Source organism: Oncorhynchus clarkii, unplaced genomic scaffold (genome assembly GCF_045791955.1).
Source record: "Oncorhynchus clarkii lewisi isolate Uvic-CL-2024 unplaced genomic scaffold, UVic_Ocla_1.0 unplaced_contig_565_pilon_pilon, whole genome shotgun sequence".
In the NCBI taxonomy this organism is placed as follows: Eukaryota; Metazoa; Chordata; class Actinopteri; order Salmoniformes; family Salmonidae; genus Oncorhynchus; species Oncorhynchus clarkii.
The window spans coordinates 128564-144269 of NW_027260841.1; the positions used below are offsets into that span (position 1 = coordinate 128564).

The window sequence follows — 15706 nt, forward strand, 5'->3', positions numbered from 1 at the left end:
ATTATTGATTCAAAAAAATATGTAGAATTGACCCTCCCCCAACCCTGTTAAGAGGAGCACAGGGCAGTTTCCCTTTTCTGACCCTGTTGCAGTGTGTGTGTGTGTGTGTGTGTGTGTGTGTGTGTGTGTGTGTGTGTGTGTGTGTGTGTGTGTGTGTGTGTGTGTGTGTGTGTGTGTGTGTGTGTGTGTGTGTGTGTGTGTGTAGAGGACATGCCTCCTGTGTGGGGTTATTATCTGGCTGAGTAAACGCACAGGGCCTCTTTTCCTCCTCTTCCTCATCCTCCTCCTCCTCCTCTTCCTCCTCCTCTTCATCCTCCTCCTCTTCCTCCTCCTCCTCTTCCTCCTCTTCCTCCTCCTCCTCCTCTTCATCCTCCTCCTCTTCCTCCTCTTCCTCCTCCTCCTCCTCTTCCTCCTCTTCCTCCTCCTCCTCTTCCTCCTCCTCTCTCCTCCTTCTCCTCCTCAGCTCTATCCTCCTCCTCTTCCTCATCCTCATCTTCCTCCTCCTCCTCTTCCTCCTCCTCTCTCCTCCTCCTCCTCCTCAGCTCTATCCTCCTCCTCTTCCTCATCCTCATCTTCCTCCTCCTCCTCCTCCTCCTCCTCTTCCTCATCCTCCTCTTCCTCCTCTTCCTCCTCCTCCTCCTCTTCCTCCTCTTCCTCCTCCTCTTCCTCCTCCTCCTCCTCAGCTCTATCCTCTTCCTCATCCTCCTCTTCCTCCTCCTCCTCTTCCTCCTCCTCCTCCTCCTCTTCATCCTCCTCTTCCTCCTCCTCTCTCCTCCTCCTCCTCAGCTCTATCCTCCTCTAACTCTCATTTTCTTTTCCCCCACGTATCTCCTTTTACGGCCCCAACAAGGCCCGTATTCAAACACCCACCTCTCTCTTCAAACTTATTTTCTTCCCTCTCTTTTCTCCTCCCTCCTTTGAGGAGGAAGAGAGGGAGGGAGGGAGGAAGGGATGGAGGCAGGAGTGTTTTTGATTGTCTTTGAATTTGGCGACAGCCACGAAACTGGGTACAATCCCTTGATGTTGTTTAGGGTTAAAAGGGGAAGAGAATAACATGCTCTCTGGTGGCAGACACACAGGCAGACACACACACACACACACTCTCTCTCTTTTACCCAGACACACACCCAATGACCAGTGTGCCCCCAGTGAAGGGGGTTAGTTAAGTGGGGTGAAGGCTCTGCAGAGTGTGAAATGATGATACTGTGAGGAGACTGACAGAGACTGAGGTAGCTGTTAGTTACTTCAACATCTTCTAGAGGATCTCACTATGGTGATACAACAGTCTAGAGCAGGGGTTTCTAACTCATTCCATGGAGAGCCTAGTGTCTGCTGGTTTTAGTTTATTCCTTTCAATTAAGCCCTAGACAACCAGGGGAGGGCAGTTCTTTAGTAATTAGTAAGCTTAACTCATCAATCAAGTACAAGGGAGGAGCGAAAACCTGCAGACTCTCGGTCCTCTGTGGAATGAGTTTGACATGTGGTCTAGAGAGAGAGACACATCGAGACACCGTTGCCCTAGAGCACACAAAAAAACACGATACATACCTCGGCCTAAACATCAGCACCACAGGTAACTTCCACAAAGCTGTGAACGATCTGAGAGACAAGGCAAGAAGGGCATTCTATGCCATCAAAAGGAACATAAAATTTGACATACCAATTCATACCAAACCCATTGCCCTTCATGGTTGTGTGGTCAGAGGTCCGCCCACCAACCAATAATTCACAAAATGGGACAAACACCAAATATCTTCAATGTGCAACTTAAAACACCAAGTAATGCAGAATTAGGCCGATACCCACTAATTATCCAAATCCAGAAAAGAGCGGTTAAATTCTACAACCACCTAAATGGAAGCGATTTCCAAACAAATCCATCACCTACAGAGAGATGAACCTGGAGAAGAGTCCCCTAAGCAAGCTGGTCCTGGGGCTCTGTTCACAAACACAAACAGACCCCACAAAGCCCCAGGACAGCAACACTATTAGACCCAACCAAATCATGAGAAAACAGAAAGATAATTACTTGACACATTGAAAAGAATTTAAAAAACAGAACAGAGTAAACTAGAATGCTATTTGGACCTAAACAGAGAGTACACAGTGGCAGAATACCTGACCACTGTGACTGACCCAAACTTAAGGAAAGCTTTGACTATGTACAGACTCAGTGAGCATAGCCTTGCTATTGAGAAAGGCCTCAACCTGGCTCTCAAGAGAAGACAGGCTATGTGCTCACTGCCACAAAATGAGGTGGAAACTGAGCTGCACAGATCCACAAGAAAATATCAACCAGTGAAGAACAAACACCATTGTAAATACAACCCATATTTATGTTTATTTATTTTCCATGTTGTACTTTAACTATTTGCACATCGTTACAACACTGTATGAATTATATGACATTTGAAATGTCTTATTTTTTGGAACTTCTGTGAGTGTAACGTTTACTGTTCATTTGTATTGTTTATTTCACTTCTGTTTATTATCTACTTCACTTGCTTTGGCAATGTTAACATATGTTTGCCATGCCAATAACGACCACACACAACAAGCTCTCACAGTCCCACTGCAGAACCAGACGCTTGTCTGTAAACGTCAGATGTCGAAGGTTAAGTTTAGGCATTCATTCGGAATGGTTAAGTTGAGGGCTACATTTTGGGATAGGTATGGAGCCGCAGCTCACCCACACAACTCACATAACCCTTAACTTGAAAGGTGAACCTATGAATTGGATAATAATATTGGAGTTAAATTTAGTAAATGTGGTTGTCAGTGATGGTTCACTATACTATATATGGCTGAATTTTGCATTAATGTATTCAGCGCATTTCCAAGTATAAGACCTTTTTATAGCCAAGACCTGAAAATACCCTCACCTTCTAGAAACATCCACTCTGCTGAATCACTCCTTCAGAGCCCTGTGTAGCCTTCTACTGAAATGCTACTGTACTGCTACACAGTGTACACACCCTGATGTGGTCATACACTATGAATGGTAGCTGTTAGTCCTGTCTCTTTACTTGGAAAATGGGGGAGAGGAAGGAGGATGAGGGAGGGGGGAGAGGAGATGGAGGAGGAGGAGGAGGAGGGGGGAGATGAGATGATGAGGAGGGAGATGGAGGAGGAGGATGGGGAGAGGAGATTAAGGATGGGGGGAGGAGAGGGGGGTGAGGGAGGGGGGAGAGGAGATGGAGAGGAGGGAGATGGGAGAGCAGGAGGGGGAATGGAGAGGAGGGAGGGGGGAGGAGAGGAGGGATGGAGGAAGATGGGGGGAGAGGAGGGAGAACGGGAGGGAGAGGAGGGATGGGGAGAGGAGGAGGAGATGGGAGGGAGGTAATGTCTCTTGCTGAGTGAGTGGATTAGTGTGAGGTAGGAAGGAAGGGAGCCCTAATTAGATATGAGTGTTTAAACAGGAGCCATTATCTACTGTGGCCAGCACAGCGGGGGACGTTCACACACACACACACACACACTTATTCCCCAACACTGCTGCATAGGGGCCAGTAGAAATCAGCACTGTCAGTGCCTTCCTATTCCCCCTCTGTCAATAAGCCAATTGGATATTCCCTACACCTACATTCTAACACTCAGCACCAATCATACTGGACACACAGTCTCCTCCCACAAACTGTATTAAAGAGATCATCTAATAGTCAGATCCTTGTGTGATGAAACCTCAACCCATTGACTGACTACAGTACACACTAACTCAAGTATGCATTGAGGGCCTGTCTCTGAACATAGGAATGTGTGTGTGTGTGTGTGTGTGTGTGTGTGTGTGTGTGTGTGTGTGTGTGTGTGTGTGTGTGTGTGTGTGTGTGTGTGTGTGTGTGTGTGTGTGTGTGTGTGTGTGTGTGTGTATATGTTCGTATGGCCTAATATTAGTGTTTGTCTCTGTTGTTGACCCTCTTGTCCCCCTGCAGAGTCTCTGGACAAGTGGGAGCGTCTGACTGTAGCTGATTCTCTGGAGCCGGTCCAGTTTGAGGACGGGGAGAAGATCGTGGTACAGGGAGACCCCGGAGATGACTTCTTCATCATCACAGAGGTATAGCAGTGTGTGTGTTTGTGTGTACGCATGTCTTTTTCTGGTTGTCACTAGCTTCCACAGCCACAAAGTCATCAATATGGCTAAACCTCACCTATTTCTACAATGTATCTTCTTTAAAAAAATATATTTTTATTTATCATCCCCGGATTCCCACCGCAAACGGAACATTTTGTGCTCCTGGACTACAATATCCGGACCCACGACCGGTCCATCGATGTCACCGCATGAAGAGGAATAAACAGACTCACCCCATCGCGACGTCCCCCAAAGGCTAACTCTCTAGCCCTTGCTATCTCCTTGCTTGCAAATTCGGCCTGCTAACTGCTAGCTTGTTTAGCCCGGTCCGCTAACTGCTACCGTGTTTAGCACCTACTAACTGTTAGCTTGTTAGCACAGGCCTGCTAACCGTCTGAATCGCCGCGTCCCAAACACTCACTGAACCCATATTTACTTTCTATCCCTTTTCGATTTTTTATTTGTTTATACCTTCCGGTAACCTGCCTCACCCAATGTGATACGGAACCGCTATTATTTTTAATTTTTAGAACACACTCAAGAACCTCCAGAAGCTAACCAGCCAACTGGCTACAAGCTATTTAGTCATTGTTAGTTTTCTAACCTGGATAACACTCGCCAGTCCAGCTTCCCTGCCCCATCCACCGCTGCCCCTTGGACACTGATCACTTGGCTACATAGCTGATGCATGCTGGACTGTCCATTAATCACGGTAATCCATTCTGCTTGTTTATGTTTTATCTGTCGGCCCCAGCCGCACTCAGGCTCTGTGTGTAGTTAATCCGAGCCCCCCTCTGCCTAGTCAATCGCCATTCTACCTGCTGTTGTTGTGCTAGCTGATTAGCTGTTGTTGTCTCACCTACTGTTTTAGCTAGCTCTCCCAATTCAACACCTGTGATTACTGTATGCCTCGCTGTATGTCTCTCTCAAATGTCAATATGCCTTGTATACTGTTGTGCAGGTTAGTTATCATTGTTTTAGTTTACAATGGAGCCCCTAGTTCCACTCTTTATACCCCTGATACCTCCTTTGTCCCACCCCCCACACATGCGGTGACCTCACCCATTACAACCAGCATGTCCAGAGATACAACCTCTCTCATCATCACCCAGTGCCTGGGCTTACCTCCGCTGTACCCGCACCCCACCATACCCCTGTTTGCGCATTATGCCCTGAATATATTCTACCATGCCCAGAAACCTGCTCCTCTTATTCTCTGTCCCCAACGCCCTAGGCGACCAGTTTTGATAGCCTTCAGCCGCACCCTCACACTACTCCTTCTCTGTTCCGCGGGTGATGTGGAGGTAAACCCAGGCCCTGCATGTCCCCAGGCACCCTCATTTGTTGACTTCTGTGATCGAAAAAGCCTTGGTTTCATGCATGTCAACATCAGAAGCCTCCTCCCTAAGTTTGTCTTACTCACTGCTCTAGCACACTCTGCTAACCCTGATGTCCTTGTCGTGTCTGAATCCTGGCTCAGGAAGGCCACCAAAAATTCTGAGATTTCCATACCCAACTATAACATCTTCCGTCAAGATAGAACTGCCAAAGGGGGAGGAGTTGCAGTCTACTGCAGAGATAGCCTGCAAAGTAATGTCATACTTTCCAGGTCCATACCCAAACAGTTCGAACTACTAATTTTGAAAATGACTCTCTCCAGAAATAAGTCTCTCACTGTTGCCGCCTGCTACCGACCCCCCTCAGCTCCCAGCTGTGCCCTGGACACCATTTGTGAATTGATCGCCCCCCATCTAGCTTCAGAGTTTGTTCTGTTAGGTGACCTAAACTGGGATATGCTTAACACCCCGGCAGTCCTACAATCTAAGCTAGATGCCCTCAATCTCACTCAAATCATCAAGGAACCCACCAGGTACAACCCTAACTCTGTAAACAAGGGCACCCTCATAGACGTCATCCTGACCAACTGGCCCTCCAAATACACCTCCGCTGTCTTCAACCAGGATCTCAGCGATCACTGCCTCATTGCCTGTATCCGCTACGGAGCCGCAGTCAAACGACCACCCCTCATCACTGTCAAACGCTCCCTAAAACACTTCTGTGAGCAGGCCTTTCTAATCGACCTGGCCCGGGTATCCTGGAAGGACATTGACCTCATCCCGTCAGTTGAGGATGCCTGGTCTTTCTTTAAAAGTAACTTCCTCACAATTTTAGATAAGCATGCTCCGTTCAAAAAATGCAGAACTAAGAACAGATATAGCCCCTGGTTCACTCCAGACCTGACTGCCCTCGACCAGCACAAAAACATCCTGTGGCGGACTGCAATAACATCGAATAGTCCCCGCGATATGCAACTGTTCAGGGAAGTCAGGAACCAATACACACAGTCAGTCAGGAAAGCTAAAGCCAACTTCTTCAGGCAGAAGTTTGCATCCTGTAGCTCCAACTCCAAAAAGTTCTGGGACACTGTGAAGTCCATGGAGAACAAGATCACCTCCTCCCAGCTGCCCACTGCACTGAGGCTACCACCACCGATAAATCCATGATTATCGAAAACTTCAACAAGCATTTCTCAACGGCTGGCCATGCCTTCCGCCTGGCCACTCCAACCACGGCCAACAGTCCCCCCCCCCCCCCCCCCCCCCGCAGCTACTCGCCCAAGCCTCTCCAGGTTCTCCTTTACCCAAATCCAGATAGCAGATGTTCTGAAAGAGCTGCAAAACCTGGACCCGTACAAATCAGCTGGGCTTGACAATCTGGACCCTCTATTCCTGAAACTATCCGCCGCCATTGTCGCAACCCCTATTACCAGCCTTTTCAACCTCTCTTTCATATCGTCTGAGATCCCCAAGGATTGGAAAGCTGCTGCAGTCATCCCCCTCTTCAAAGGGGGCGACACCCTGGACCCAAACTGCTACAGACCTATATCCATCCTGCCCTGCCTATCTAAGGTCTTCGAAAGCCAAGTCAACAAACAGGTCACTGACCATCTCGAATCCCACCGTACCTTCTCCGCTGTGCAATCTGGTTTCCGAGCCGGTCACGGGTGTACCTCAGCCACGCTCAAGGTACTAAACGATATCATAACCGCCATCGATAAAAGACAGTACTGTGCAGCCGTCTTCATAGACCTTGCCAAGGCTTTCGACTCTGTCAATCACCGTATTCTTATCGGCAGACTCAGTAGCCTCGGTGTCTCGGATGACTGCCTTGCCTGGTTCACCAATTACTTTGCAGACAGAGTTCAGTGTGTCAAATCGGAGGGCATGCTGTCCGGTCCTCTGGCAGTCTCTATGGGGGTGCCACAGGGTTCAATTCTCGGGCTGACTCTTTTCTCTGTATATATCAATGATGTTTCTCATGCTGCGGGCGATTCCCTAATCCACCTCTACGCAGACGACACCATTCTATATACTTCCGGCCCGTCCTTGGACACAGTGCTATCTAACCTCCAAACGAGCTTCAATGCCATACAGCACTCCTTCCGTGGCCTCCAACTGCTCTTAAACGCTAGTAAAACCAAATGCATGCTTTTCAACCGTTCGCTGCCTGCACCCGCACGCCTGACCAGCATCACCACCCTGGATGGTTCCGACCTTGAATATGTGGACATCTATAAGTACCTAGGTGTCTGGCTAGACTCTAAACTCTCCTTCCAGACCCATATCAAACATCTCCAATCGAAAATCAAATCAAGAGTCGGCTTTCTATTCCGCAACAAAGCCTCCTTCACTCACGCCGCCAAACTTACCCTAGTAAAACTGACTATCCTACCGATCCTCGACTTCGGCGATGTCATCTACAAAATTGCTTCCAACACTCTACTCAGCAAACTGGATGCAGTTTATCACAGTGCCATCCGTTTTGTCACTAAAGCACCTTATACCACCCACCACTGCGACTTGTATGCTCTAGTCGGCTGGCCCTCGCTACATATTCGTCGCCAGACCCACTGGCTCCAGGTCATCTACAAGTCCATGCTAGGTAAAGCTCCGCCTTATCTCAGTTCACTGGTTACGATGGCAACACCCATCCGTAGCACGCGCTCCAGCAGGTGTATCTCACTGATCATCCCTAAAGCCAACACCTCATTTGGCCGCCTTTCGTTCCAGTTCTCTGCTGCCTGTGACTGGAACGAATTGCAAAAATCGCTGAAGTTGGAGACTTTTATCTCCCTCACCAACTTCAAACATCTGCTATCTGAGCAGCTAACCGATCGCTGCAGCTGTACATAGTCTATTGGTAAATAGCCCACCCATTTTCACCTACCTCATCCCCATACTGTTTTTATTTATTTATTTTTCTGCTCTTTTGCACACCAATATCTCTACCTGTACATAACCATCTGATCATTTATCACTCCAGTGTTAATCTGCATAATTGTAATTATTCGCCTACCTTCTCATGCCTTTTGCACACAATGTATATAGACTCCCCTTTTTTCTACTGTGTTATTGACTTGTTAATTGTTTACTCCATGTGTAACTCTGTGTTGTCTGTTCACACTGCTATGCCTTATCTTGGCCAGGTCGCAGTTGCAAATGAGAACTTGTTCTCAACTAGCCTACCTGATTAAATAAAGGTGAAATAAAAAATAAAAAAATTTAAAAAATTTGATTTGAACCCTAACCTTAACCACACTGCTAACCTTATGCCTAACCTTCACATTAAAATAAAAACAAAAAGCTAATTTCTGTTGCCAATTTTGACTTTGTGGCTGTAGAATCTGACTTTGTGGCTGTAGAATCTGACTTTGTGGCTGTAGAATCTGACTTTGTGGCTGTAGAATCTGACTTTGTGTCACTGTGTCAGTGAGTGTGATGTGTGTGTGATGTGTCAGTGTGTATGATGTGTCAGTGTGTCAGTGTGTATGATGTGTCAGTGTGTCAGTGTGTATGATGTGTCAGTGTGTATGATGTGTCAGTGTGTATGATGTGTCAGTGTGTCAGTGAGTGTGATGTGTCAGTGTGTGTGATGTGTCAGTGTGTGTGATGTGTCAGTGAGTGTGATGTGTCAGTGTGTCAGTGTGTGGGATGTGTCAGTGTGTCAGTGTGTGTGATGTGTCAGTGTGTCAGTGAGTGTGATGTGTCAGTGTGTCAGTGAGTGTGATGTGTCAGTGTGTCAGTGAGTGTGATGTGTCAGTGTGTCAGTGTGTGATGTGTCAGTGTGTGTGTGATGTGTCAGTGTGTCAGTGTGATGTGTCAGTGTGTGTGATGTGTGTGTGATGTGTCAGTGTGTGTGATGTGTCAGTGTGTCAGTGTGTGTGATGTGTCAGTGTGATGTGACAGTGTGTGTGATGTGTCAGTGTGTCAGTGTGTCAGTGTGTCCGTGTGATGTGTCAGTGTGATGTGTCAGTGTGTCAGTGTGGTGTGTCAGTGTGTGTGATGTGTCAGTGTGTGTGATGTGTCAGTGTGTCAGTGTGATGTGTCAGTGTGTGTGATGTGTCAGTGTGTGTGATGTGTCAGTGTGTCAGTGTGTGTGATGTGTCAGTGTGTCAGTGTGTGTGATGTGTCAGTGTGTCAGTGTGTGTGATGTGTCAGTGTGTCAGTGTGTGTGATGTGTCAGTGTGTCAGTGTGTGTGATGTGTCAGTGTGTCAGTGTGTGTGATGTGTCAGTGTGTCAGTGTGTGTGATGTGTCAGTGTGTGTGATGTGTCAGTGTGATGTGTCAGTGTGTGTGATGTGTGTCAGTGTGTCAGTGTGATGTGTCAGTGTGTGTGATGTGTCAGTGTGTGTGATGTGTCAGTGTGTGTGATGTGTCAGTGTGTGTGATGTGTAAGTGTGTCAGTGTGTGTGATGTGTCAGTGTGATGTGCTCTTTGTATATCTGTGGATACGTGTGTATCAATGTCTATGATGGAAGTCCAGTGTCTTGTTGTATATCAATACTTCCTCTTGTCTGAGATCAGAACTGATTACATCCTTATTGGCTCCAGGAGACAGACGAAGTGGCGTTGTGAGGTGTGTGTGTTTGTGTGCGTGGTGCATGCGTGTGTTCTGAGGGACAGTGTGAATGAGTGGGGGGTTTGGGAGAAGGGGGCTGGTCACACTGCTAGGTTTGTGGTTGTGTGGAGCAGGGCCCCTTAGAGCAGGGCCCCCCACCTGACAGCCAGTCAGTCAGCCTAACACACTTTTTATTAACTCCATAGTTTACAAAGGGGTTCCATCAGGGTCAAGCCAAGAGGACCAGTGTGTGTGAGGGGGGTCGTCTGTCCTTTTTTTGGTCTGTTGTTTTCACCTCCTGTTTCTCATCCTTTCACAACCCTCACCTCCTGTTTAAACTTGGCTTGCTCTCATTCCTTTCCTCTCTCCCCCTCTCCTTCTCATCACTCTTTCCCTCTCTCTCTCTCTTCGCTCTCTCTCCCCCTCTTCTTCTCATCTCTCTTTCCTCTCTCTCTCTCTCTCTCTCTCTCTCTCCCCCTCTCCTTCTCATCACTCTGTCCCTCTCTCTCTCTCTTCTCTCTCTCTCCCCCTCTCCTTCTCTCTCTACCTCTTAGTCTCTTTCTCTACCTCCCTCTCTCTTCCTTACGCTCTCTCTCTACCACTCCAAACCTCTCTCTCCAGCTCTACCTCCCCTCTCTCTCTTTTACCCCCTATTCCCCCTTCCCCTCTCTCTTTCTCCCTCAGCCCTAACAATAGCCCCAGTGATTGGTAGCTAGCTAGCATGGAGCTCTGTGAGCCAAGCCCCAGTAGGGCGCAGCTGAGACTGGAGGGCTGGAGGGGTATTATCAGGCTGCTGAGTGAAGTATCCCTCCGTTTGGCTCTCTCTCCATCTCCACCTGCACCAATGAGCCTGCAGCACTGGAGCCACAGCCCTCCCTCTCTACCTCCTTCCTTCCCTCACTTTCTACATTCCTCTCCCATCCTCTCTAGTCTGGAAGGCAGCTGCACTGACTGTGCTGTCCTCTCCCTGTTTCTAGATCGACTGTGCTATCCTCTCCTCGTTTCTAGATTGACTGTGCTATCCTCTCCCTGTTTCTAGATCGACTGTGCTGTCCTCTCCTTGTTTCTAGATTGACTGTGCTGTCCTCTCCTCGTTTCTAGATCGACTGTGCTGTCCTCTCCCTGTTTCTAAATTGACTGTGCTGTCCTCTCCTCGTTTCTAGATCGACTGTGCTGTCCTCTCCCTGTTTCTAGATCGACTGTGCTCTCCTCTCCCTGTTTCTAGATCAACTGTGCTGTCCTCTCCCTGTTTCTAGATTGCCTGTTCCATCCCCCTCATAGTTTCTAGATTCCATTACAGGTCAGGTGATGTGAGAGAGAGAAGAGAGGCAGGTCACATACTACAGAGTCCAGACTTCCAGTTGTAGGCTAAGGCCCTGACTAAAGGCATAGTAGAGACAGGCTGGAGAGGAGATACGTACACTGAGAGCAGAAAGCACAGAGAGAGAGGAACCAAAAAGGAAAGAGACTGTTTTTGCAGAGAGAGAGAGCGCTTGTCTGACTGGACTTCCCCTCCAGCAGGCCCTCAGCCCAGTCAGTCCATTCCTCTGTCCCCCTGGGTATTCTCTGGTCCCTGTGTGTCTCTGACAGATCAGGACCCCACTGAGAACATGGCCCTTTTTAAACGGGAACAGGCATCTGGTGTCATTTTCCCCAGGAAAAGAATAGGGGAAATTTCCCATTGAAAGCCGAAAAAGCCCTGTATTTCTCACTGGTTTCATTTCAGAGGGACATCCAGGCCTCCTGTCTTCTATATGGGGCGGCAGGGTAGCCTAGTGGTTAGAGCGTTGGACTAGTAACCGGAAGGTTGCAAGTTCAAACCCCCGAGATCTGACAAATCTGTCGTTCTGCCCCTGAACAGGCAGTTAACCCACTGTTCCTAGGCCGTCATTGAAAATAAGAATTTGTTCTTAACTGACTTGCCTAGTTAAATAAAGGTTAAATAAAAAATATCATCTGTCTGAGTCACTCTTTCATTCCTTTCTCATGGGTGACAGCATGGGTATCCCATGTCAGGGTGTCCGCGGGTCCTTAAAGAGTCTTAAAAAGTATTCAATTCATTTATCTGATTTAAAGGCGTCTTAAAATGTCTTAAATTAAGTTTGAAAGTTCGATTTATTTATTTTTTTGAATATTTTACATTTCGTCTTCAATATTTATTTTTACATTTTAAATGCGTTAAGCACTATGTGGGTTGTAATGCTGTAACAACACAGACTAAAACCATGCATAGAAGTCCCATGATGGTGGTAACTGCCCATTACTGATTATCACCTATTAACCACCATGTATTACCATTACTGTACAATATTTCAGTTGTCTATATTACATTTGTTTATTTGATGACTTTATTATTTCATTCCAAGTCATCTCATCTCATCTCTATAGAGCTGCTGCCTATGCTGTCAACAATCACTATCTCAGCAGTTCAAAGTAAAATACGTCTGAATACCTGCTGGATACCAACTATCAATCACTGTATTTTCAGGTAGAGATTCCTCTCGAAGCAACTGCTCTCTCTGTTTCCCCTCTTGATCATGAATTTTTCTGTCTCTTATGTAGCAGGCGTAAAAGAAACACAGACCGGACAAGTAGTCACACAATGGATTATGGTAATTGTAGTTCATTATCACATTTTCTGCACTAAACTATGTAGAACATTGTCCTGTTGGAAACTACAATTCCCTACTACGACACACAGTTTGGGTATGATCTGATTAACTCTAGAGAATTGTATTTATTTATTTTTATTTAACTATGCAAGTCAGTTGAGAACAAATTCTTATTTACAATGACAGCCTAGGAACAGTGGGTTAACTGCCTTGTTCAGGGGAAGAACGACAGATTTTTACCTTATCAGCTCGGGGATATCATCTAGCAACCTTTTGGTTACTGGCCCAGTGCTCTAACCACTACGCTACCTGTCGCCCCACAGAGAAACTGCAGGTCAATGTGCACTATCTGAAATGGAATTCAAATAATGTAACCAATGTGAGTCAGTGACATTTTGGTTAGTTTCTCAGAACTAGTAATTGAGATAATGCTCCAGCAGAATGGAGCAGTGACTATATCAAGTAGCCTATATAGGCCTGTACTGTTACTCGCATGGCTATCTGGCAGTAAATATCATATTTACAGTTAGCAATCTAGCTAATGTGTTTTGAGATCCCACTTCCTCAGGTGCTAACACATGTGGTCAACTCTCCATCTGAAGAGCTAGGCCACTGGGTGTGGAGACATTTGTTCCAGCCCTACTCTAACATCCATACCACTGTTACTGTATAAAACACATGTGGTCAACTCTCCATCTGAAGAGCTAGGCCACTGGGTGTGGAGACATTTGTTCCAGCCCTACTCTAACATCCATACCACTGTTACTGTATAAAACACATGTGGTCAACTCTACATCTGAAGAGCTAGGCCACTGGGTGTGGAGACATTTGTTCCAGCCCTACTCAAGCACACCTGAATCAGCTTAACAAGGTTCTGTTGTTGCCTGTTGAACAGCTGATTGGTATGGTATTGAGCATCATTATACTAAGCTGGTTTTAGTATCGTAGACAAAATTCTGATTACAGAGTTTGTGATCTAGCTGTTGATTAGTCCATTCTTATTTTATTTATTTATTTCACCTTTATTTAACCAGGTAGGCTAGTTGAGAACAAGTTCTCATTTACAACTGCGACCTGGCCAAGATAAAGCAAAGCAGTTTGACACATACAACACAGAGTTACACATGGAGTAAACAGACATACAATCAATAATACAGTAGAAAAATCTTTCTACAGCATGTACAAATGAGAGAGGTAAGGCAATAGTGAGGCCATGGTGGCAAAGTAATTACAATATAGCAATTAAACACTGGAATGGTAGGATGTGCAGAATATGAATGTCCAAGTTGAGATCCTGGGGTGCAAAGGAGCAAGATAAATAAATAAATACAGTATGGGGATGAGGTAGATTGGATGGGCAATTTACAGATGAGCTATGTACAGGTGCAGTTAATATGGGCAACCCCATGCTTCAGCCATCAATAGCCTAGCCACTATGCTACTACAACGGTAAGGCTATAGGATTATACGTATTGATAAAATAGCACACTTGCCAAATATGAGCTAGGCTATAGCTTTCGGTGAAAGAGCCAACCCTAAAAATACTACTTTTTACCAACATGGGCTCATTTCTGGAGAGGAATATTGGCAGGTGTGTGGTGCTCGCAGACCTCAACATTGGTATAAAATTGAATTCCAATTGCCGTTAAAAAGTCTTAAATACCTGATATCTGCATGTTTTACAATCAATATCTTTCTGTATTACAGTACTGTTCTGTATATTTATCCATCCCTCCTTCTTTTTTGATCTCCCTCTCCCTCTCTCTCTCTGAAGTCAGTAGTATCTCTATATGTTTTATATTTATCCATCACTCTCTTCTTCTTCTTCTCTCTCTCTATCTCGGTCTCCCTCTCCCTCTCTCTCTCTCTCTGAAGTCAGTAGTATCTCTATATATTTTATATTTATCCATCACTCTCTTCTTCTTCTCTCTCTATCTCGGTCTCCCTCTCCCTCTCTCTCTCTCTCTCTCTGAAGTCAGTAGTATCTCTATATATTATATATTTATCCATCACTCTCTTCTTCTTCTCTCTCTCTATCTCGGTCTCCCTCTCCCTCTCTCTCTCTCTCTCTCTGAAGTCAGTAGTATCTCTATATATTATATATTTATCCATCACTCTCTTCTTCTTCTCTCTCTTTCTCTCTCTCGGTCTCCCTCTCCCTCACTTGCTCCCTCCCTGGAGGCTGACTCTCCTGACCCTGTGTGAAACTCAGCAGAGCCACATTCCACCAGACAACCGCCCTGCTCTGGGAAAGTCAGACCCAGCCACAGAGAGAGAGAGAGAGGGGGGAGGGAGAGGGAGAGGAAAGGAATGGAGGGATGAGCTAAGGAGCAAGAGGGAGAGATGTAAGGCAGAGGAGAGGCTGAGGGGTTGGGGGTATACCACATCATATCTTGACGTTGTTGTTGCAACCTATCATTTGTCATACTTTCATCTCATCGCTTAGTTTTTTCTCACCGATGACTAGGTAAGCCCTGACAACTATCCCTTCTTCATTTGAAAAGGTCTCTCATCCTTCCCCTCTCTCTCTCTCTCTCTCTCTCTCTCTCGCTCTCTCTCGCGCTCTCTCTCTCTCTCTCTCTCTCTCTCTCTCTCTCTCTCTCTCTCTCTCTCTCTCTCTCTCTCTCTCTCTCTCTGTCTCTCTCTCTCTCTCTCTCTCTCTCTCTCTCTCTCTCTCTCTCTCTCTCTCTCTCTCTCTCTCTCTCTCTCTCTCTCTCTCTCTCTCTCTCTCTCTCTCTCTCTCTCTCGCTCTCTCTTGCTCTTCCTTTCCCTTCTTCTCTTTCTCTCTCTTTCTCTCTCTGCCAAAAGCCAAACCCCCAATCACTAATTATATGTATGAGGGATTAAAAAACATGTGGGATAAAGACATCAAGACACTTTCTTTTCACACACCCCAGAGGAGAGGAGAGAGGGAATAGGGCCTTAATGAAAAGTGGCGTGTTTACATTTCTTCTCACACTGTACAAACCAGTCTATACACAGACTGTCAGGCGGTGGCCGTGAAGAAGACTACGCCTCACCAAAGGATAGGAGGGGTATAGACGCCTCTCACTGTTCAGGGGTGTATCCTATTAGCTATGCAATTAGCCACTACACATTAACAAAAAAATATAATTTAATACAGGAT

The 15706-nt window shown here is 46.4% G+C and overlaps 1 protein-coding gene across 2 annotated transcripts in view; it reads left to right on the top strand.

The window, feature by feature from the left end:
• The window catches only part of LOC139401891 (protein kinase, cAMP-dependent, regulatory, type I, beta), a gene marked incomplete at its 5' end in the record, with an annotated part of 159596 nt that overhangs the window by 126897 nt on the left and 16993 nt on the right, over positions 1-15706 (top strand). For both annotated transcript variants that reach the window (XM_071145894.1, XM_071145893.1), the window contains 1 exon segment: positions 3930-4051. In XM_071145894.1, coding sequence (XP_071001995.1) covers positions 3930-4051 — 122 coding nt within the window.